Source organism: Artibeus jamaicensis, unplaced genomic scaffold (assembly GCF_021234435.1).
Source record: "Artibeus jamaicensis isolate MK-2021 breed Jamaican fruit bat unplaced genomic scaffold, CSHL_Jam_final contig_1417, whole genome shotgun sequence".
In the NCBI taxonomy this organism is placed as follows: domain Eukaryota; kingdom Metazoa; phylum Chordata; class Mammalia; order Chiroptera; family Phyllostomidae; genus Artibeus; species Artibeus jamaicensis.
This window is the reverse complement of record NW_026521282.1, coordinates 1,252,358-1,268,269: the sequence shown is the minus strand read 5'-3', so window position 1 is coordinate 1,268,269 and position 15,912 is coordinate 1,252,358. Positions and strand designations below refer to the sequence as shown.

The 15,912-nt window shown below is 51.3% G+C and overlaps 2 protein-coding genes across 4 annotated transcripts in view; both read right to left on the bottom strand.

Annotated features, from left to right (window-relative positions):
- Positions 1 to 9,091: 9,091 nt before the first annotated feature.
- On the bottom strand, positions 9,092 to 10,674 carry TREX2 (three prime repair exonuclease 2). The gene is made up of 2 exons (XM_037150535.2): positions 10,634 to 10,674; positions 9,092 to 10,069 (listed from the first exon to the last, which is right to left on the bottom strand). The coding sequence occupies exon 2, from the start codon at positions 10,033 to 10,035 to the stop codon at positions 9,325 to 9,327; it is 711 nt and encodes a 236-aa protein (XP_037006430.2). The 5' UTR covers positions 10,036 to 10,069; positions 10,634 to 10,674; the 3' UTR covers positions 9,092 to 9,324.
- Positions 10,675 to 12,607: 1,933 nt separating this feature from the next.
- Positions 12,608 to 15,912, bottom strand: part of HAUS7 (HAUS augmin like complex subunit 7) — a 47,122-nt gene continuing 43,817 nt past the window's right edge. For all 3 annotated transcript variants that reach the window (XM_037150831.2, XM_037150822.2, XM_037150837.2), the window contains exon 10: positions 12,608 to 12,870. In XM_037150831.2, the coding sequence (XP_037006726.2) occupies positions 12,734 to 12,870 (137 nt within the window). In that variant the 3' untranslated portion in view covers positions 12,608 to 12,733. The remainder of the gene's footprint in view (positions 12,871 to 15,912) is intronic.

Sequence of the window (15,912 nt, the reverse complement as noted above, 5' to 3'; positions counted from 1 at the left end):
GGATGGAGGAACCAACAAACATAGAGTATTAGTTAGGAAAGCGGCCACAAGTAGTAAGAAATCTGACTATGGTGGATTAAATAATTAGATATTTAATTTTTTTCACGTAGAGAATCTGAAGGTAGCTTGCTGGCACTGGTTCAGCAGCAAAGCACTGGCTTCTCTCTAATTAGCTTAGCTTTGCCTCTTGATCACAAAATGGCTGCCAAAGCTCCAGCCATCACATATACATCCAAGGACAAAAGAAGCAAAGGGCAAGGCCAACTGCATCTGTGCCCTTTTATCAAGAAAGCAACAAAGTCCCAGAAGCTTGCCAAGCAGGCTATCACTTAGGTCTCAGCCAGAACTGTATAACATGGTACCCTGACTTGGAAGAAAGGCTGGGAAAGCAGGGGACAGGATTGTCATGACCTGTCATCTGAGGCCAAGAACACTGATGAACTGAACAAAATTGGAGTCTTATCCCAAAAGATGGTTGGAATGGGTATTGGGTGGTGTTATGAGTTGAATTTTGGACCTCCCCCCCAAAAGATATGTTGAAGGTCTAACCCCCAATACTTTGCAACTTTATCTCAAGATCTTGGAAATAGGATCTTTGCAGATATAAATAGTTAAGATGAGGTCATTCTGGAGTAGGTCAGTCCTTTCATACAATATGACTGGTGTTTTTCTAAGAGAGGACAGGGAGAAAAGGCCATGTGAAGATGGAGGCAGAGAGTTAAGGGGTGGGGTCATAAGCCCAGGAATGTCTGGGGCCACTAGAAGCTAGAAGACATGAGGAAGGATCCTCCCCTAGAGTTTCTGGAAGGAGCCTAGCCATGCTGACACCTTGCTGTCTACCTGTGGACCTCAGCTCTTTATGCCTAAAACCTCAGAGGCTGGGAAGCAGTGTGCCAGCAAGAGAGGAGGTCAACCTTGCTTGAGCTCCCTCCCCACATGTCAGCACTCTGCATATACTCACTTGCATGTTCTCACGGCTGAAGTGAGTACTATCCTGACCCCTGTTTATAAGTGAGGAAACTGAGGCTCAGAGATGGAGAGGAGCTGTTGTAGGCCTCCCCACTAGTAAGCAACAGATTCTTGCCCAGATTCACAGAACCTCGGCACCGCAGCTCTTTTCACTCCAGCCACCTGGATTTCCCCCAAACTAGAGGGAATCCAGCTGGCCCTCCCATTTTCCCAACTTGGCCCATTTGGGGATGATTCCTTACACTTAGCATATCCAAAGATAAAATCACATCAAAGTCATTTAATTTTATGAAAAGGATTTTACAAAAGAAAAATGCTGTGAAATCCTGCTTTGGGAACTTCAAAAGCCTTGACCCCCCCCATCTTGGTTCTCAGCTATTTGCTCTCCAGAGAGCTGAGGGTTGGGACCTGGGAGCAGTGCCAATAGTGCTTTCTTTGGTCAGATGCCATGTGCCTCAGTTTTCTTCCTTGTGATAAAGATGAAAAGACTCTTCATCCTTTCATCCCTGCTCTGTGCTGGCCCTGGGCTAGATGCAGAGGCCCAGTGGTGAGCAAGACAACATGCCTGCTGTCTCAGAGAAGGCTGTCTTTCTAGTGACAGGCATGCTACAGGCAGGGAGGAAAAATATAGCAGGGGAGCAGTGGATAGGGTGAAAGGGTGGTCAGAGAGGGTCTTTCTCAGAGGAGAGACACTTGGGCAGAGACTTGATTGAGGTGGACATCTGGGAAAGGGCAGTCTAGGAAGAGGACACAGCCAATGCAAAGGTCCCAGGCAGTGTGTTGGTTTCCTGGGGCTGCCATAACAAGTACCACAAACTGGGTGCCTTAAAACAACAGATACTTTGTTGTTCACTGTTCTACAGGCTGGAAGTCCAAAATCAAGGTGTCAGCAGGGCCACACTCCCTTCAGAGGCTCTAGGGAAGGGTCCTTCCTTAGTTTTATCAGCTTCTGATAGTTCCAGGCACCCTATGACTGGTGGCCACATTGCTCCAGTCTCTGCCTATGTCTTCATGTGGTCTGCTTTGTCTCTGTGTCTTCTCCTTATGTGTCTCTTATAAGGGCACTTGTCATTGGATTTAGAACCCATCTCAAGATTGTTAATGTAATTATACCTGCAGGGACCCTTTTTCTAAATAAGGTCACATTCATAGGTCCAGGGATTAAGACATAGATGGATCTTTTCAGAGGCCCCCATTCAGCCCAGTAGAGACAGGAAAATACTTGTTGTGTTGGATGTCGTGTGGCTGGACCCCAGGGAGCTGAGAGGAGGGATCCCGGTAGTAGGGCAGAGGCAGCCACTGCCTCAGTCAAGTGTATGGAAACCAACACGCTGCCTGGGACCTTTGCATTGGCTGTGTCCTCTTCCTAGACTGCCCTTTTCCAGATGTCCACCTCAATCAAGTCTCTGTCCAAGTGTCTCTCCTCCGAGAAGGCTTGGAAGCCATGACAAGGAGAGTACAAGCCAAGCGTCAAGTTAGTACAGGGCTCAAAATAACTGCAGCTATAATCATAGCTGACATTCTCTGTCCATCTGCTATGTGCTGGGCCCTGGGTACAATCCATCCTTCTGGCAATACTGTCTTATCTTACTGTCTTATCTCCCTTATCTCAGATGAGGAAACTCAGGCCTGTTGGGTAACTTCTGCTCATCACAGAGTTGGCAAACAAAGAAGGGTGGAGAGGTAGAACCCAGGACCCCAGCTCTCCCACAGCAAAGTATGAGCATACCACTAAGAGTAGAGGCTCCCTCCCGGTTGATGAATATTCCTTGCCACCCCTGTGGGGCCTGGGCCAGAGTAGAAACATGAGGGAAAGGTCAGTGCTTCCTTGCTCTTCCTCCTCTTTCTCCAGGAGCATGATTTTCAGGTTCTCAACCTGACACACCTGGTGGTTGGGCAAAATGCTCCATACACCCAGGTTGCCTGGGTTGAAGTCAGAAAGCAAAGAGGTTTCTAGCTGTCAGCAGGAGAACCTGCTGAAAAGTCCAGCTTTCCTGCCTCCTTGCACTCCTGTTCTTCCTGGCCCATTGGCTGGTCCTTGCTAGCCATCATCATCCACCATCATTCTCCAAGGCTGGTCCTCTGGCTGCTCACACCTTATCTCTGAACTCCCCAAATTCCCTTTCTTGCCTGGTCCCCGTCCTCTAGGCCTCCGCCCCTCCAGTCATCCCATACAACAGCCTATGTGGATGGTGTGGGCTTACCACTTCAGGTGACAGCACCAAGCTAGAGCTTCCTAAAGATGCCAGCCACAGGAACAGTTATCAGCAGGCCTGCCAAAAGCACCCCACGAGAGCACTGGTTTTGTTCAGGTTGGTCGGTGGCAGTGAGAAGAGGCAGAAAGATGGCAGGGAAGCTTTCTGGAGAAGGCACAATCCACCTGGGACACTGGAGCAGGAAGCTGAGGCCTCCATCCAGCAGAAAGCTGCCTGACTGTCCTCCGGGGCATTCACAGCACAGAGGAAAGGGCCAGGCATGTAGCAGCCTTTAGCCCCAGCTCAGCCCTCTGGGCCCAAGAGCTCCGGGGCTCTCAGTAGATAGTGACAAGCCTCTTGCCAGCCTCATAGCCCAGGAAGGATCTTCTCAAGGGCTCAGAAGTACCTCTTTCCCAGTCAGGGCACATGCCTGGGTTGCAGACCATGTCCCCAGTATTGGGTGTGCTAGAGTCAACCAGACACTGATGTTTCACTCTCTCTCTTTCTCCCCCTCCCTTCCCCATCTCTCTATAATAAATAAATAAAATCTTTTTTTAAAAAAGAAGAAGTACCTCTTTCAAATGCAAACCTCAAAGAAGGTAGTGCCCTGCTCTGCTCCTGGCTCCATCACCTACCTACCTGCCTAAAGCAGAGAGAATGCCCAGATGACCGCCCTGATTACCAGGTGACCAACCAGAGTGGGCTATGGTTTTTTTTAATCCTCACCAGAGGATATATTTACTGATTTTAGAGAGAGAGGAAGTGAGAGAGAAAGAAACATTGATCAGTTGCCTCCTATGTGTGCCTGGACCGGGGATCAATCAACCCGAAACCTTTTGGTGCACAGGACAACTCTCCAACCAACTGAATCACCCAGCCAGGGCTAGTATGGGCTATATCTGGAGAAGCATCTGCCTGGCTAGATAAAGGGCCGGGGTTTCCTTCTGGATTTGTGGTCTCCTTGATGGACCGCCTGACGTGGGCATGGCGGCAGTTCTGTTGAATGTTTATTCAGCAGCAAAGCTGTTTGCTTTCATTTCCACATTTGTGGAGAGGACTCTGGGTGGGCAGGGTCTAGGGAAGAGGGGACCTCAGTGAGAGACTGTGGATCTGGGGCCTAGGGCGAGGATCCAGGCTTCATGGATGGATGATAGGCAAAGAGATAAAGCCTAGAAAAGAAAGACCACATGACAGTTTTTGTGCTGCTTCATTGTCCACAGCACCTTGGCTTGGCTAATCTAGAGTGCCCAGTTTTTGGTCAGAAATCAGTCTAGATGTTGCTGTGAAGGGATTTTGTAGATGACTTCACGCTGAAATCAGTAGACTTTGAGTAAAGCAGATCACCCACCGTATGTGGGTGGGCTGTATCCAATTTGCTAAATGTCTCATGAGAAAAACACTGATATTCATCCAAAGGGGAAGGAATTCTGCCTCCAGATGGACTTTGCACTCAAAAATGCAACCCTTGTATAGTGATAACCAGAGGGAAAGGAGGGCAGGTAGAAGAAGGTATATAGGGGGGATAAATGGTGATGGAAGGGGACTTGACTTGGGGTGGTGAACATACAATACAATCTACAGATGATGTGTTATGGAATTGTATGCCTGAAACCTATGTAATTTTACTAACCAATGCCACACCAATAAATTCAACAAAAAATAAAAATAAACTGAAGTTTGAAAACAATTTCAGTGCAACCATTCCCTAAGTCCCCAGCCCTCTGGACCATCTTGCAGATTTTGGACTCGCCAGCCCCCACAACCATGTGGATGCAACCAGTAGGGTGCACATATAAGTCAATTCCTTATATATGCATCCTACTGGTTCTGTTTCTCCGGAGAACCCTACCTGATCCAGTCATAAAGCTATAAACATGAACACACATCAGTTAACTGCATAGAAAAAAAACTACTGAATGGGAGAAAGATATCAATAAAATGAAATTTTAATGGGCTGTTTTAATGTAATGTTATAAAATTGTGTCCCCTAGAAAAGTTGTACAGCCCTCAAACAACCTTAAGCAATACATCTTCAGGTCATTATCCAGTACAATTAGAAATACATGATAAAAGATGACCACAAAGTCTTAATGACTTAGATAAACTGTACTAGGCAAGCACTAGATTGGTGAAGAAATGAAGAGCAAAATTAGGAACCTTCCCCAATACAAAGCAAAGAGGAATGTTAACTAGCAAAACCATGGGACGCAGGAAACTGTCATTCAGGGGGAGACTGCAGGCTTTGAGCATCTGAGTTATTCAAGATGGAAGGTGACAAAGGAGGTTAGACTTCCTCTTAAGAAATTTTAAAAAAGAACAAAAAACTAAACCAAAAGAAAATAAATGGAATTAATAAAGATAAAAGCTGAACTTAACGAAGCAGAAAATAAAAGCAGAAATCAAAATCTTGGGTTTTTTCCTTGAAAAGACGAATGAAACACATACATGAGAAAGGAGATATAACAGTGGAAAACTGTAACAGAAGGAAATTGTAACCCACCCCACCATTCTTTTGACATTATTTATCTAAATGCTGACTCTGACCGATATGTAGCTTACAGATCAACAACATGTTTCTATAAGAATCCTAGGAATTAACTTCAAAAGATACAAATGCTGACCTCAAGGCATCCCAGCTGGAGGGGATTTGCTGACCTCCAGCTGTGGATCCGGGATGACAGGAAGCCAGGATGAGGGAAAGCCGGGCTATCTGAACCAGGATGACGCACGTCGGACCATCACTGGCCTTATCAGAATGGACTGTGCTCATCTGCACGCAGAGAACTTTACGACCCTCTCCCTTGATCTCTTTGTTATCTTCCCCTCTCCCTCCATTTGAAAATCTCTGCCTCAACTGGAATGCGGAGATGGTGTTTGTGACCTGAGTCCCACATCTTCCAGGAGATGGGCTTTGAGATGTGGGTTCCCCGTCTTCCAGGTGGCCGGCACCTGAAAATAAACCACTTCCCTTTACATCAGCACCTGCCTCTGGAGTATTGGCTTTCGCAGCAGCAGGCAGCTGGACCTGCATTCGGTTACAATACCAACTTACATTCCCCCCAGCTGTGTTTGAAAGTCCCAGTTTCCCCACATCTCCACAACCACTTTGTATGGTCAGGTTCTTTTTTTTTTTTTCACCATGCTAATAGATGTTAAATTTTCAGGAATTTTGAGTACTGAGTTAAATACCGCCATTATTAAAAATTAAATTATAAACTTCCCCTTCAATTATAATAAAAATAAAGAAGATACTCAAAACCCTCGTCTTCATCACATTTTACTGTTACCTATTGCATCTATTTGGTGGGAATCCGTGTTCCAGTGTGCTCCTGGGAATCTCTTCCCAACTTCACATTCACTGATATCGTATAGCCTGAAATTGGCCTGGTGAAGTATTTACTCCATGAGAATCATCGCACACTGCAAACCAAAGCTTCATCTATTATTGTTTGGTGGATTACGCACACTTGAGTCTGTAGTCATTCCACTGTGAATAGCGAAAAGAAAAAAGAAACAAAGAAAGAGAGGCTTTTCCAGAATCAAAAAGTATTACCCAATTCAGCAAAGGAGTCACTCATATCACCAATGAACATGTGAAGCTCTGACATATGTCTTTGTTGATTCACTTTTGTCTTACTCATTCAGACAAACAAAAATATCAACCAACAGTAATGTGGGAGCCATGCTCTTTCGTCAGTTGCAACCATGGGTCTGGTACAGCTACAAGAGTTTGGCAAAAAAAAAAAAGTCAATAAAGGGGTTTTGTGAGAATCAACTGGCCACATGAAAGGTATACATAGTGTATTGTATACGTGATCACGTATTTGGTATATATTGGAGATTTCAGTATTTGTAAATTGTGGGCTTACATCCTTTCTATCACTACCATTTACAATAAACTTACATGTTTGTGTGTATATCTTCATATACACATATCTATCTACCTACACAGAGAGACAGAGACAGAGAGAGCGTGGTTTACACTTACTTTCCTGGAAAGCTGCTGTCACCCATGTGTCAGCACATCACTGCTTTCAGGAAGCAGTAGGGCAGGCCCCAGCCTGTCTGTGTAGCACAGAAGGCAAGAAGCTTGGCCTGGACAGTTTAAGCATGGGCTCGGGGAGAGCACCCAAGACTAGGCCACTGTGAGGTCAGGAGAACCCAGAGTGGTAAGGGAGGGAGAGGGACCTGGGTCTGCAAGAGATGAGAGTAGACCAAACTGGACACCACTCTGGGATGGTAGCAGTGGTCACAAATTGGGGTGCTGACCTGCTCACCAGGGCCTGGAGTCCAGCCCCTCTGGTTTGCCTGCCAAGTGAGAGGGGACTCTCTTGGCATCACCTACTCAGTGAGTCTGTGGCCTGGAGCCTGGCCAGCCTGACAAAGGGGACTCAGCCCTGCTGCCTATATTCTCGTGGTGCCCCAATTCTGTCAGCTCTTGCCTGGTGCAGGCTCTTGACCTCAGGCCCCACCCTGTCCCGGCCTTGTGACACTCTCCCGGGTGGGTGCTCTCCTGGGGCAGGGAGCCAGCTATCCGTCCTCAGGAAGCTCAGCAGTGCACGGAACACACTCCCAAAGTAGTCCCTGCTGGCTTTTCCCTTATCTCGCACCCTCCCCAACCCCCCTTCCATTATGTCTTCGACCAGGCCCCTGACCCCTTTTACACCTTCCTCCCTGTTGCTTTCCCCCTGCCTCTGAGTCTGCTTTAGTGTCTTTTCCACATAGCAACCTGAGAGGTATTGTAAAACAGAAACTAAATCTTGCCCCTCTTCTGTTTACAACCCCTTGTGTTGCTCCCCATTACCCTCAGTGTCATTCCAGAATCTCTGGCTTAGGAAATGAGGATGACCTGACATGGCCACTACCTGTGATCTGGTCTCACAATTCTGCCACCTTGCACATTGTAGTGGCTCTAGTCACTTTGACCTACTTAGGGTTCTCCAAACGGGCCCAGCTGGATCAAGACTCGAGGCTTTGCTCCTGCAAGTCATTCTCAGGTGTGGTCATCACACCCCTTCTCTCCTGCTCTCCCCGTCTCTCAGACATCCTTCCCCTGCTTGCCCCATTGTTTGGTGACACAAGGGGGGTGCCCCAGAAGCAGGTTAGCTGGCTCCCCAAGAAGCCCAGCTGAAGCAGCTGCCAAGAAGTGCCCTCCCCACAGAGCAGCCTCCTGGCCCTCCTTCAGGCCATGCCATGAGGGACATGGGCCCAGGATGGACTCCTTCCTAGCTGTCGCCCTCACTGCACCAGCTACCGCACCTCTTCCATATGCCTCAAGTCAGCCATGCAGCTGGGCATGCTTCTGGGCACAGCTTGGATCCTCCATCATACCCCTCACCCTACCCACTCCAGTGGGCCCTTTGCATGTATGTCCCTGTGTGTGGCTGGGGCACCTCCCTTACTCCCCGATTGCGCCAGGCACTGTGTTGCTCTGCCAACCAATCATATTATTTCATCCTGTTGCAGCCACAGAGGCTCCGGAAGAAGGAGATGGCTCAGGGTCCTGCAGGGGGCAAGTGCTGGAGCTGGGCTTTGCACCCGTCAGCTCAGCTCTCGGGGCTGAGGAAGCTGGAGCTCCTTGGAGGCTGGGGCAGCAACCCTTCTTCCACCTCTCCACAGGGCACAGATTCGGGGCCACAGCAGATGTTCCTAAGGCTCTGTTCGCTCATTTCTTGGGTCTAAGATAACAGTGCAAGGAAGGGGTGATAATTGAAGCAAAGGCAGGAGGCCTGCGACTCTCGGTCCACAGCCTGTGAGTACCGATGTCTTTCTTCCCCACCTATTCCCCCACCCCTGGGCTCACTGTAGGGGGCTGCTCTGATGGAATCACTGCCTGTGTCTCTAGGCAGTGCATTGGGGTGTGTGACCAGAAAGTCAGCTGGTGAACAGTTGGCAACGTTTATTGTGACAGAGTGAAAGGTGGGAGCTTGAAACAGCAAACTCCAGTGGGTGAAAGGTAAGGCTGTGGGACTAGGTAGGCCAGGCAAGTGCGTGCTTGAGAGGATGCCTGGCTAAGAGGATGGGGGCAAGGCAGCGAAGTACTGGTCTGGTGCGCGCTCCAGAGCTTAGAGTCCAGCTGAAAGGTCAAGGCTGGTACTGCTTGTGACACAGGAGGTAGGCCTTGTCCCCCTGGGCAGCAATGTCACCAAGCCACTGGCGCTCAGACCCCGAGTCTCAGATCATCAGGCGGTGCGTACATGGGCTTGATGTGGGCCCAGCTCCGGGCCTGCTTGTCAGCCCAGGCAAGCAGCTCAGCAGCACGGTGCAGAAAGACCATAAGCAGAGTGTGCACATCACCCTCAGCTGAGTGGGCTGCGCTAGGCTCGGCCTGGAAGTAGCGACGAAAGAGGCTGCCCAGGCTGTAACCCTTGCAAGCCTGGGCCCGGGTGCTGTGGTTGTGGGCATGGTCCAGGCCCCGCAGTGCTGGCAATGTATCCAGGCAGGTGGTATTCGGGGGTAGGTGGGCACCTAGGCGCTGCAGCTCCGTGCACAGCAGGGGGAAGTCATAATCAAAGCCGTTGTGGGCCACAAGGCAGATGGGGCCCTCCTGGCGGCTCAGAAAGGCCTGCAATGTCCGCACCACGGCTTCATTGAAACCAGCCTTCCGGCACTGTGCCAGGCCCTCGATGCTCAGGCCAGTGATCTCACTGGCCTTAGAGGTGAAGGGGCGCTCTGGGCACATGCACAGCGTGAGCTTGTCCAGGACCCGGGGCAGCACAGGGGTGCCAACCTCATCGCGTTCTGGGTTCTCCAGAGAGGAGCGGTGGACGGCAAACAGGGAGAGCTCGGCAATCTCGGGGTTTACATTGGGGAGCCCAGTGGCTTCCAGGTCCAGGAAGACAAAGGTCTCGGCCCGGGTGACTGTAGACATGGTGATATTCACACAGGGACAGTGACACCTAAAGCTGCCAGAACAAGAAGCACAAAACCTGAGGGACGGGAAAGGTTCCCCCATGATGGAACTTGACATTCTAGGAGCAATTTCTAAGACCCACATTTAGGGAGACTACTAAGGGGCCACCAGAGCTAGGGCCCAGTGACCAGGCTCTGCTACTTATGTCTAGGATGAGGCTTGCCTAGAGTCTCATCACCCCTCCATTCTGGCCCCTAGTCTCTCCTTGGCCATTCCCAGTACCATCTAGTAAACACCAGAAGAAAGGCCTGGTGTGTGCCCAGAGCCCTGCCCAGAGGCCTCTGCCTCCTGCCTTCAGGTCCATGTCATCGGGGACATGGGGAGGTACAGCCCAGGATGGTATCTTCACCGAGACACTGTGGCCAGGAGCCTAGGAGCCTCAGGCATAGCAGCCCAGGTCTGCACCCCTAGGATCAGCTGCCAGGAGCAGGCACCTGAAAAAGCCTTACAGTCATTCCCCAGCCTCCCTGGTGCTCGGGTGCTGGTCCCAAGCTGGCCTCTACCTGCCTCCAGGCTCTCAGTGGCTGTGCTCGCCAACCCAGACACACCGGCTTACCTGGGGCAGACGCTGGCTGGCTTCCTGGGCTGCTGGGCACTTGTCTCTGCATAGGCTGCTCCGGGCAGCCTTTAATCAGTGGCTTTTAATCAGCAGCTGTGGCCCGCCCCCAACTGCCTGTTGGGCAACAAGAGGCCTAAGGCTGCAGGACCTGTGTGGCCGGCTAAACGCCCCCCCTTCACTCACTCACAGCCACCAGGACACACGCCCCATGTTTACAGATCGGAAAGCAGCCTCCCAGGAGCTCGACTAGCCGACAACCATGAGCTGAGGATGCGTCATCACATGCACAAGGAGGAAGCCCGAGCCTTCCACCCGGCCCTGTCTCCAAGTCTGAGCTGGCTGGGCAACAGCAGCTAGACCTGGCTGACCTGGGTTTGATGCCCAGCCCCATACTGGGGCACCTCTCACAAAGGCAAGATGGCCCTTCTCTGGAGCGCAGTTTCCTTTCTGTCACAGGGGCCCAAGCTGCCTCTCTTCAGGACAAAGTGATTTTGGAGTGGGAAGGAAGCACTTGCACCCACCACGCTCACGCATGAAGGGGAAGGATGCATTCTAAGGGTGGGGTGTCAGTGGCACTGCAGTGACTGGCAGCAGCTCGCCCACCTTGCAGCCAGGAAGGGCAAATGGTATCTGCCTCGTGGATACAATGACACATAGTATCTAAGGAGCCTTTAGCTGATAGCAGAGGCTTCCAGGTTAGGAGGAAGAAAGACTGGGCTTTGGCCAAACCTATCCTTCCCCTCTGAAGAATGAGCGATGTAAGCATCAGGGGCAGGGGACTGCCTCAGTGGCACCCACAGCCTCGGGACCATGGCAGCAGGGATGAAGCCAGCCCCTCAGACCCTGGGCTCCAGGGCCTTCCCAGCCTACTATGTTCAGTCAAGGGGGAAGGACACGGTCAAGACAGGAGGGAAGCAAGGCGATCCCTGGTCCAGGAAGCAGGCGGCATCACCTGAGAACCTCATTCCAGAGCCAGATGTGCCAGCACTTGGCCTGTAAAGTTGTTGGCACATCTGGGCAATGGTGACCATGGGCCTGCCTGTCTTCCCATCTCCCATGATAGCCATCAGGGGGTTACCCCAGGCAGGCAACCAGGGCCAGGGGCTCCAGGTGGAGGCATCTTGAGCAGGAGGAGGCCTGGTACCCAGCGCCCGGCATCCTCCACAGGAGACGGGGAATCAAAGGTACAGCTGCAGGGAGCAGAGCAGAGAGCGGGTGCAAGTTAAGGCTGGCAACCAGGGTGGGCCTCCCCAGCAGGCCAAGCGCTTGAAGGGAGGTCCCCCTCAGGCCTGACACTGGGCTGAGGAGGCAGGGTCTCCACCAATTGTACCTGTTCCCGTGTTAGAAGGGAGGGAGGTGGCTGTGACAGGCACACTGCTCAGGAAGATTCTGGGTCACCCTGAGAAGCCTAGAGAGCAGCTTCCTGGACAACCAGTCAGGTCACCAGCAAGAATTTCCCTGGCTGGTACCAAGTGCTCCAGGGAGGAGGGTAGAGGAAACATGGACCCTGCCTGCTGGATCCCAGATGTAGTGAGTGCAAGGGATGGGGCTGAGGGACTGTGAGGAGGCCTTACATGGGACCCTGAGACTGGTCACGGGGGTGCCTGCAGCTGGGCAGTGAGCAGGCCCTGGTCACAGGCATATAGGTGTCATGGCAAGGTGGAGACTTCCAGCACTTGGCAGTGCCAAGCTTAACTGGACAGTCACTGGGGAAGGTACGAAGCACCAAGAGGTGCTAGTGCCTGTGGCAGAGGAGCCACGAGAGGGGCAGGGCCCTGGCCCCCCAGGGTAGCAGGAGGCTCACGTCAGGTATGGTCTAGAACTCGGGGCAGCCAGGCTGGGAAACAGGGAGCTGGGCAGCAGGCACCGCACACTACTCAGCCCGGGCCAGACAACAGAAGAAAGGAGGCCATATCATGCAGGGGCATAAAAGCAAAACGCGGGCTAGGAGCAACTTTTTCAAATCTGAGGTTTTATTTTTTTTTCCAGCTCATACCACCCTGCCTAACCTCTGCCCTTCCTCCTTCTCTCTCCAAGGAGCTGAAGGCTCAGGCATCTGGAGACTGTGCCTGGAAAACATGGGGCCTGTAACGACTTCTACTGCAGATGGCTCGGTCCTGCCTGGCCACCTAGCTGTTCAGGGCACAGCTTCCTGCTCCCAGACTCCTTCTGGCCTTTCTGCAGAGTGTCACTGAAGAGCTTGTATTTCTGGGTTAGTTCTTCCATTTTGGTGACTGCAAAGAAAAACACAAACCACAAAGTGAGTCTCATGTGTCCCATCCTGCACACCTGCACCTGGCCCTCAAGGGGTTCACAGCTGTGGGCGGGGGCTGACTCTCACAGTGAACCAGAAACTGCTGAACCAGGAGCTATTGAGGGGGCTGGAGGCTGGACAGCAACCACGTGTTGTAGTGAGCGCCACACAGATGGAAGCCCTTGCCTACCCCTCAGGGGGAAGGTGGCAGGGGTGGGGGTTGCTGTGATTTAATCAAACACCAATCAAATGACAAGGGCCTTAGCTGTGACCTGCTGTTTTGCTCTCAGGGGTAGGGAACACTGTCACAACATGCACCTGCCTGTCGAGGTACCAACTTCAGATGATGACCACTGCGTGTGGAATGTGGGGACTTGAGCTCACTTCTCTCCCCCACCCTGGGTACAGGAGTTTCCTTGGCAGTGGTGCCTTAACTTAAACAGATACCTATTCCTTCCTCCACCAACTTGCTTCTCTGTCTCCTCGCCCATCCATATGGCAAGGTAGTTATTGGCATTTCATCCCGCCCATCCCAAGGGTGACTCTGAAGTTCAGGAATTAAGGGCTGTGCCTCAGGATGAGCGGCCTCAGCGAGATGTTGAAGCAGGCAGACTCCTAGCAGGGCTGGAACCGAGCCTGACCCACCCGAGACCAGTCCCGGTGACCCTCCCCACTTGCCATCAATACTCTCACTGGAGTCAGATTGTCATCCTTCCTGTTGCAATCGCATTTCTCCACAGAAGGGGTTTTCCTGCCTCCCCTTGGGTATCACCTGCCTTCATGGAATCCTCAGGTTTTCCCAACCTCTAAGCCCTCTAGCCCACTGCTCTCCTGGGGCTGCCCCCACACAGCTGCTCCGTAAGTTCACGTCCCCTACCTGGCCATCTCTTGGCTAAGCTTGGCTGGCTAGGTCTCGATTCCTAGGCCAGAAACCCCAGGCCCTTTGAATGTGAAAGGCATCAGCCTATGCAGGAGGCCACAGGCTTCCCCTCTGGAAGCTTTGGGTCCCAGCCCCGCATCCCTATTACTCCAGACTTCAGAAGGCTGGGTGGGCCTGGGAACATGTGTTTTTGGTTCCATCTGCCTGGGCTTAGAATCTGTAGACTCACCCCCTCAGCTCTGTGCATCTGTTGCTTCACTGATCCTCCACCCTCCATTTTCCTCCCTCTCTTTCTCTGGAGAGCCTGTAGCCACGTGCATGGGGCCTCTGCATTGTTTATCTTTGTCTTCATTGTGTTCATCTGTTTTCTTTCTATTCTTACAGATTTGTTGCCTCCTTTTATTTTTTACTCTTTGCATTGATTTTTTTTTAACACTTTGACAAGCCTTTTTAACTTCTAGGAGTATTTGCTTGTTTTTCTCCATGCTGGTTTTCATCTGGGCATGATACGCTAAGTCCTCACTTCATGTTGTCAATAGGTTCTGTGCCTCTAAGTAAAAACAATGTATAATGAAACCCATTTTACCATCGGGTACTGGATAAAACACCATCTCATCAATGTTATAGCAAAAGGACATTATTCAAGGACCTGCTGTTCTATGTTAAGTTTGTTAGAAAGTTCATTCCTCTGAATGATCCATTGGCTCTGCTTCTCCAGGTCTTCTCTCTTTCATGGTGCTGGCCCCAATGTGTGCTAGTGGAGTTCCTTCCAGGGTCTGCCCTCCCAGCAAAGGAGCTCAGTCGGGACAGGGCAGCAGAAGCAGACAGGGGTCAGCCCTCATACCATGGCCCCTCAGAGGCCCGAAACAGGTAGGTTTCTCTCAGACTGCTGTCCACCACCTTAGGAGCCTGAGTTGGCCATTCATTTCAAATATTTTCATTACCAAAAAAAAAAAAAAAAGCAGGCGAGAGTCTCATTGGGAGCACCCACCTATAAAGACCTGCTTTGCTTTTGCCCTCTGCTTCCAGCCTACTTGCCACTGCGCCCTCCCCGGGGGCTGTCGGCCACACAGTCCCGCAGTTCCAGCAGACAGATACGCTCCCCCACTGCTGCTCAGGCTGTCCTCTTGGCTAAGGCTTTCTGCACCCCTTGCACCCACCATTGCCCCCATGCACTTTCTAGCTGCCAGAAATCTGTTATCGTCTCTCCCTGTTGGAGCTGTCAACTCCCCTCCCTCACCCCCAGCCCTGAAAGGGCTGCTTCGTTTTCAAACAGCACCGATGTCTTCCTGGCACCGGGGTCTCTGGAGGCTTGGGAAACCAAATGAGGCCTCAGGTCCAGTCAGCTGAGATGGTGACTGGTGAATGACGACGGGCCGCGCAACCAACATAACCTGCCCACTGGCACCCAGATCGGAGGCCCGGCTTCTTATACTGAGAGGAGAAGTAGCAAAGACACGCAGACCTTCCATAGTGGAAGGGCCTGAGGAGGTCGTGGAGACCAATGTCCTCAATTCTTCAGGTGGGAACAGGGAAAGTTCACAGGCCATTTTTCTGGCCTGTCTACAGCCCGAGAACTCCTATCAAACAAACTACACTGACAAGAACTGAGCCCTCTGAGTGGAAGGCAGCTCCACCCAACAAGGCACAGAGGAGAAGGGGTGAGGATGGCAGGGCTCCCACACCTTTGATGAAAAGGGTGCTTATCTAAAAGGTGAAACTTGCCACCGGTCAGTCCTGTGACCACAGGTGAGATGGCACACAGTACATCGCACTAATGACCACTGTTATATTAATGATAGCGTGGACTGGAAGTATTTTATCAACAGCAATTATATGCACTGGGGGTGAGAGTCATGGTAACAGTGGTGATTAGGATAAACGTTATGATGTATCTGAAAATGGAGGACTCTTGCAGTTCAGTTAGAAAGAAGAGAGACTCCTGAGCACCCAGTATACACACGGCAAGCATGTGTACCAAAGCCGAGAGTGGTGAAAGGGCCAGCTGCCCAAGGAGAGGGCTAGCTAGAGAGACAGCCCTCCAAAGGGAGGGCCCAGGGACTACGCAGACTAAAGCCACTCCCTGGGGGCACGCTCGGGAGGCAGGGACAGTTACAGGCAAATGATTTAGTAGCTACTGCT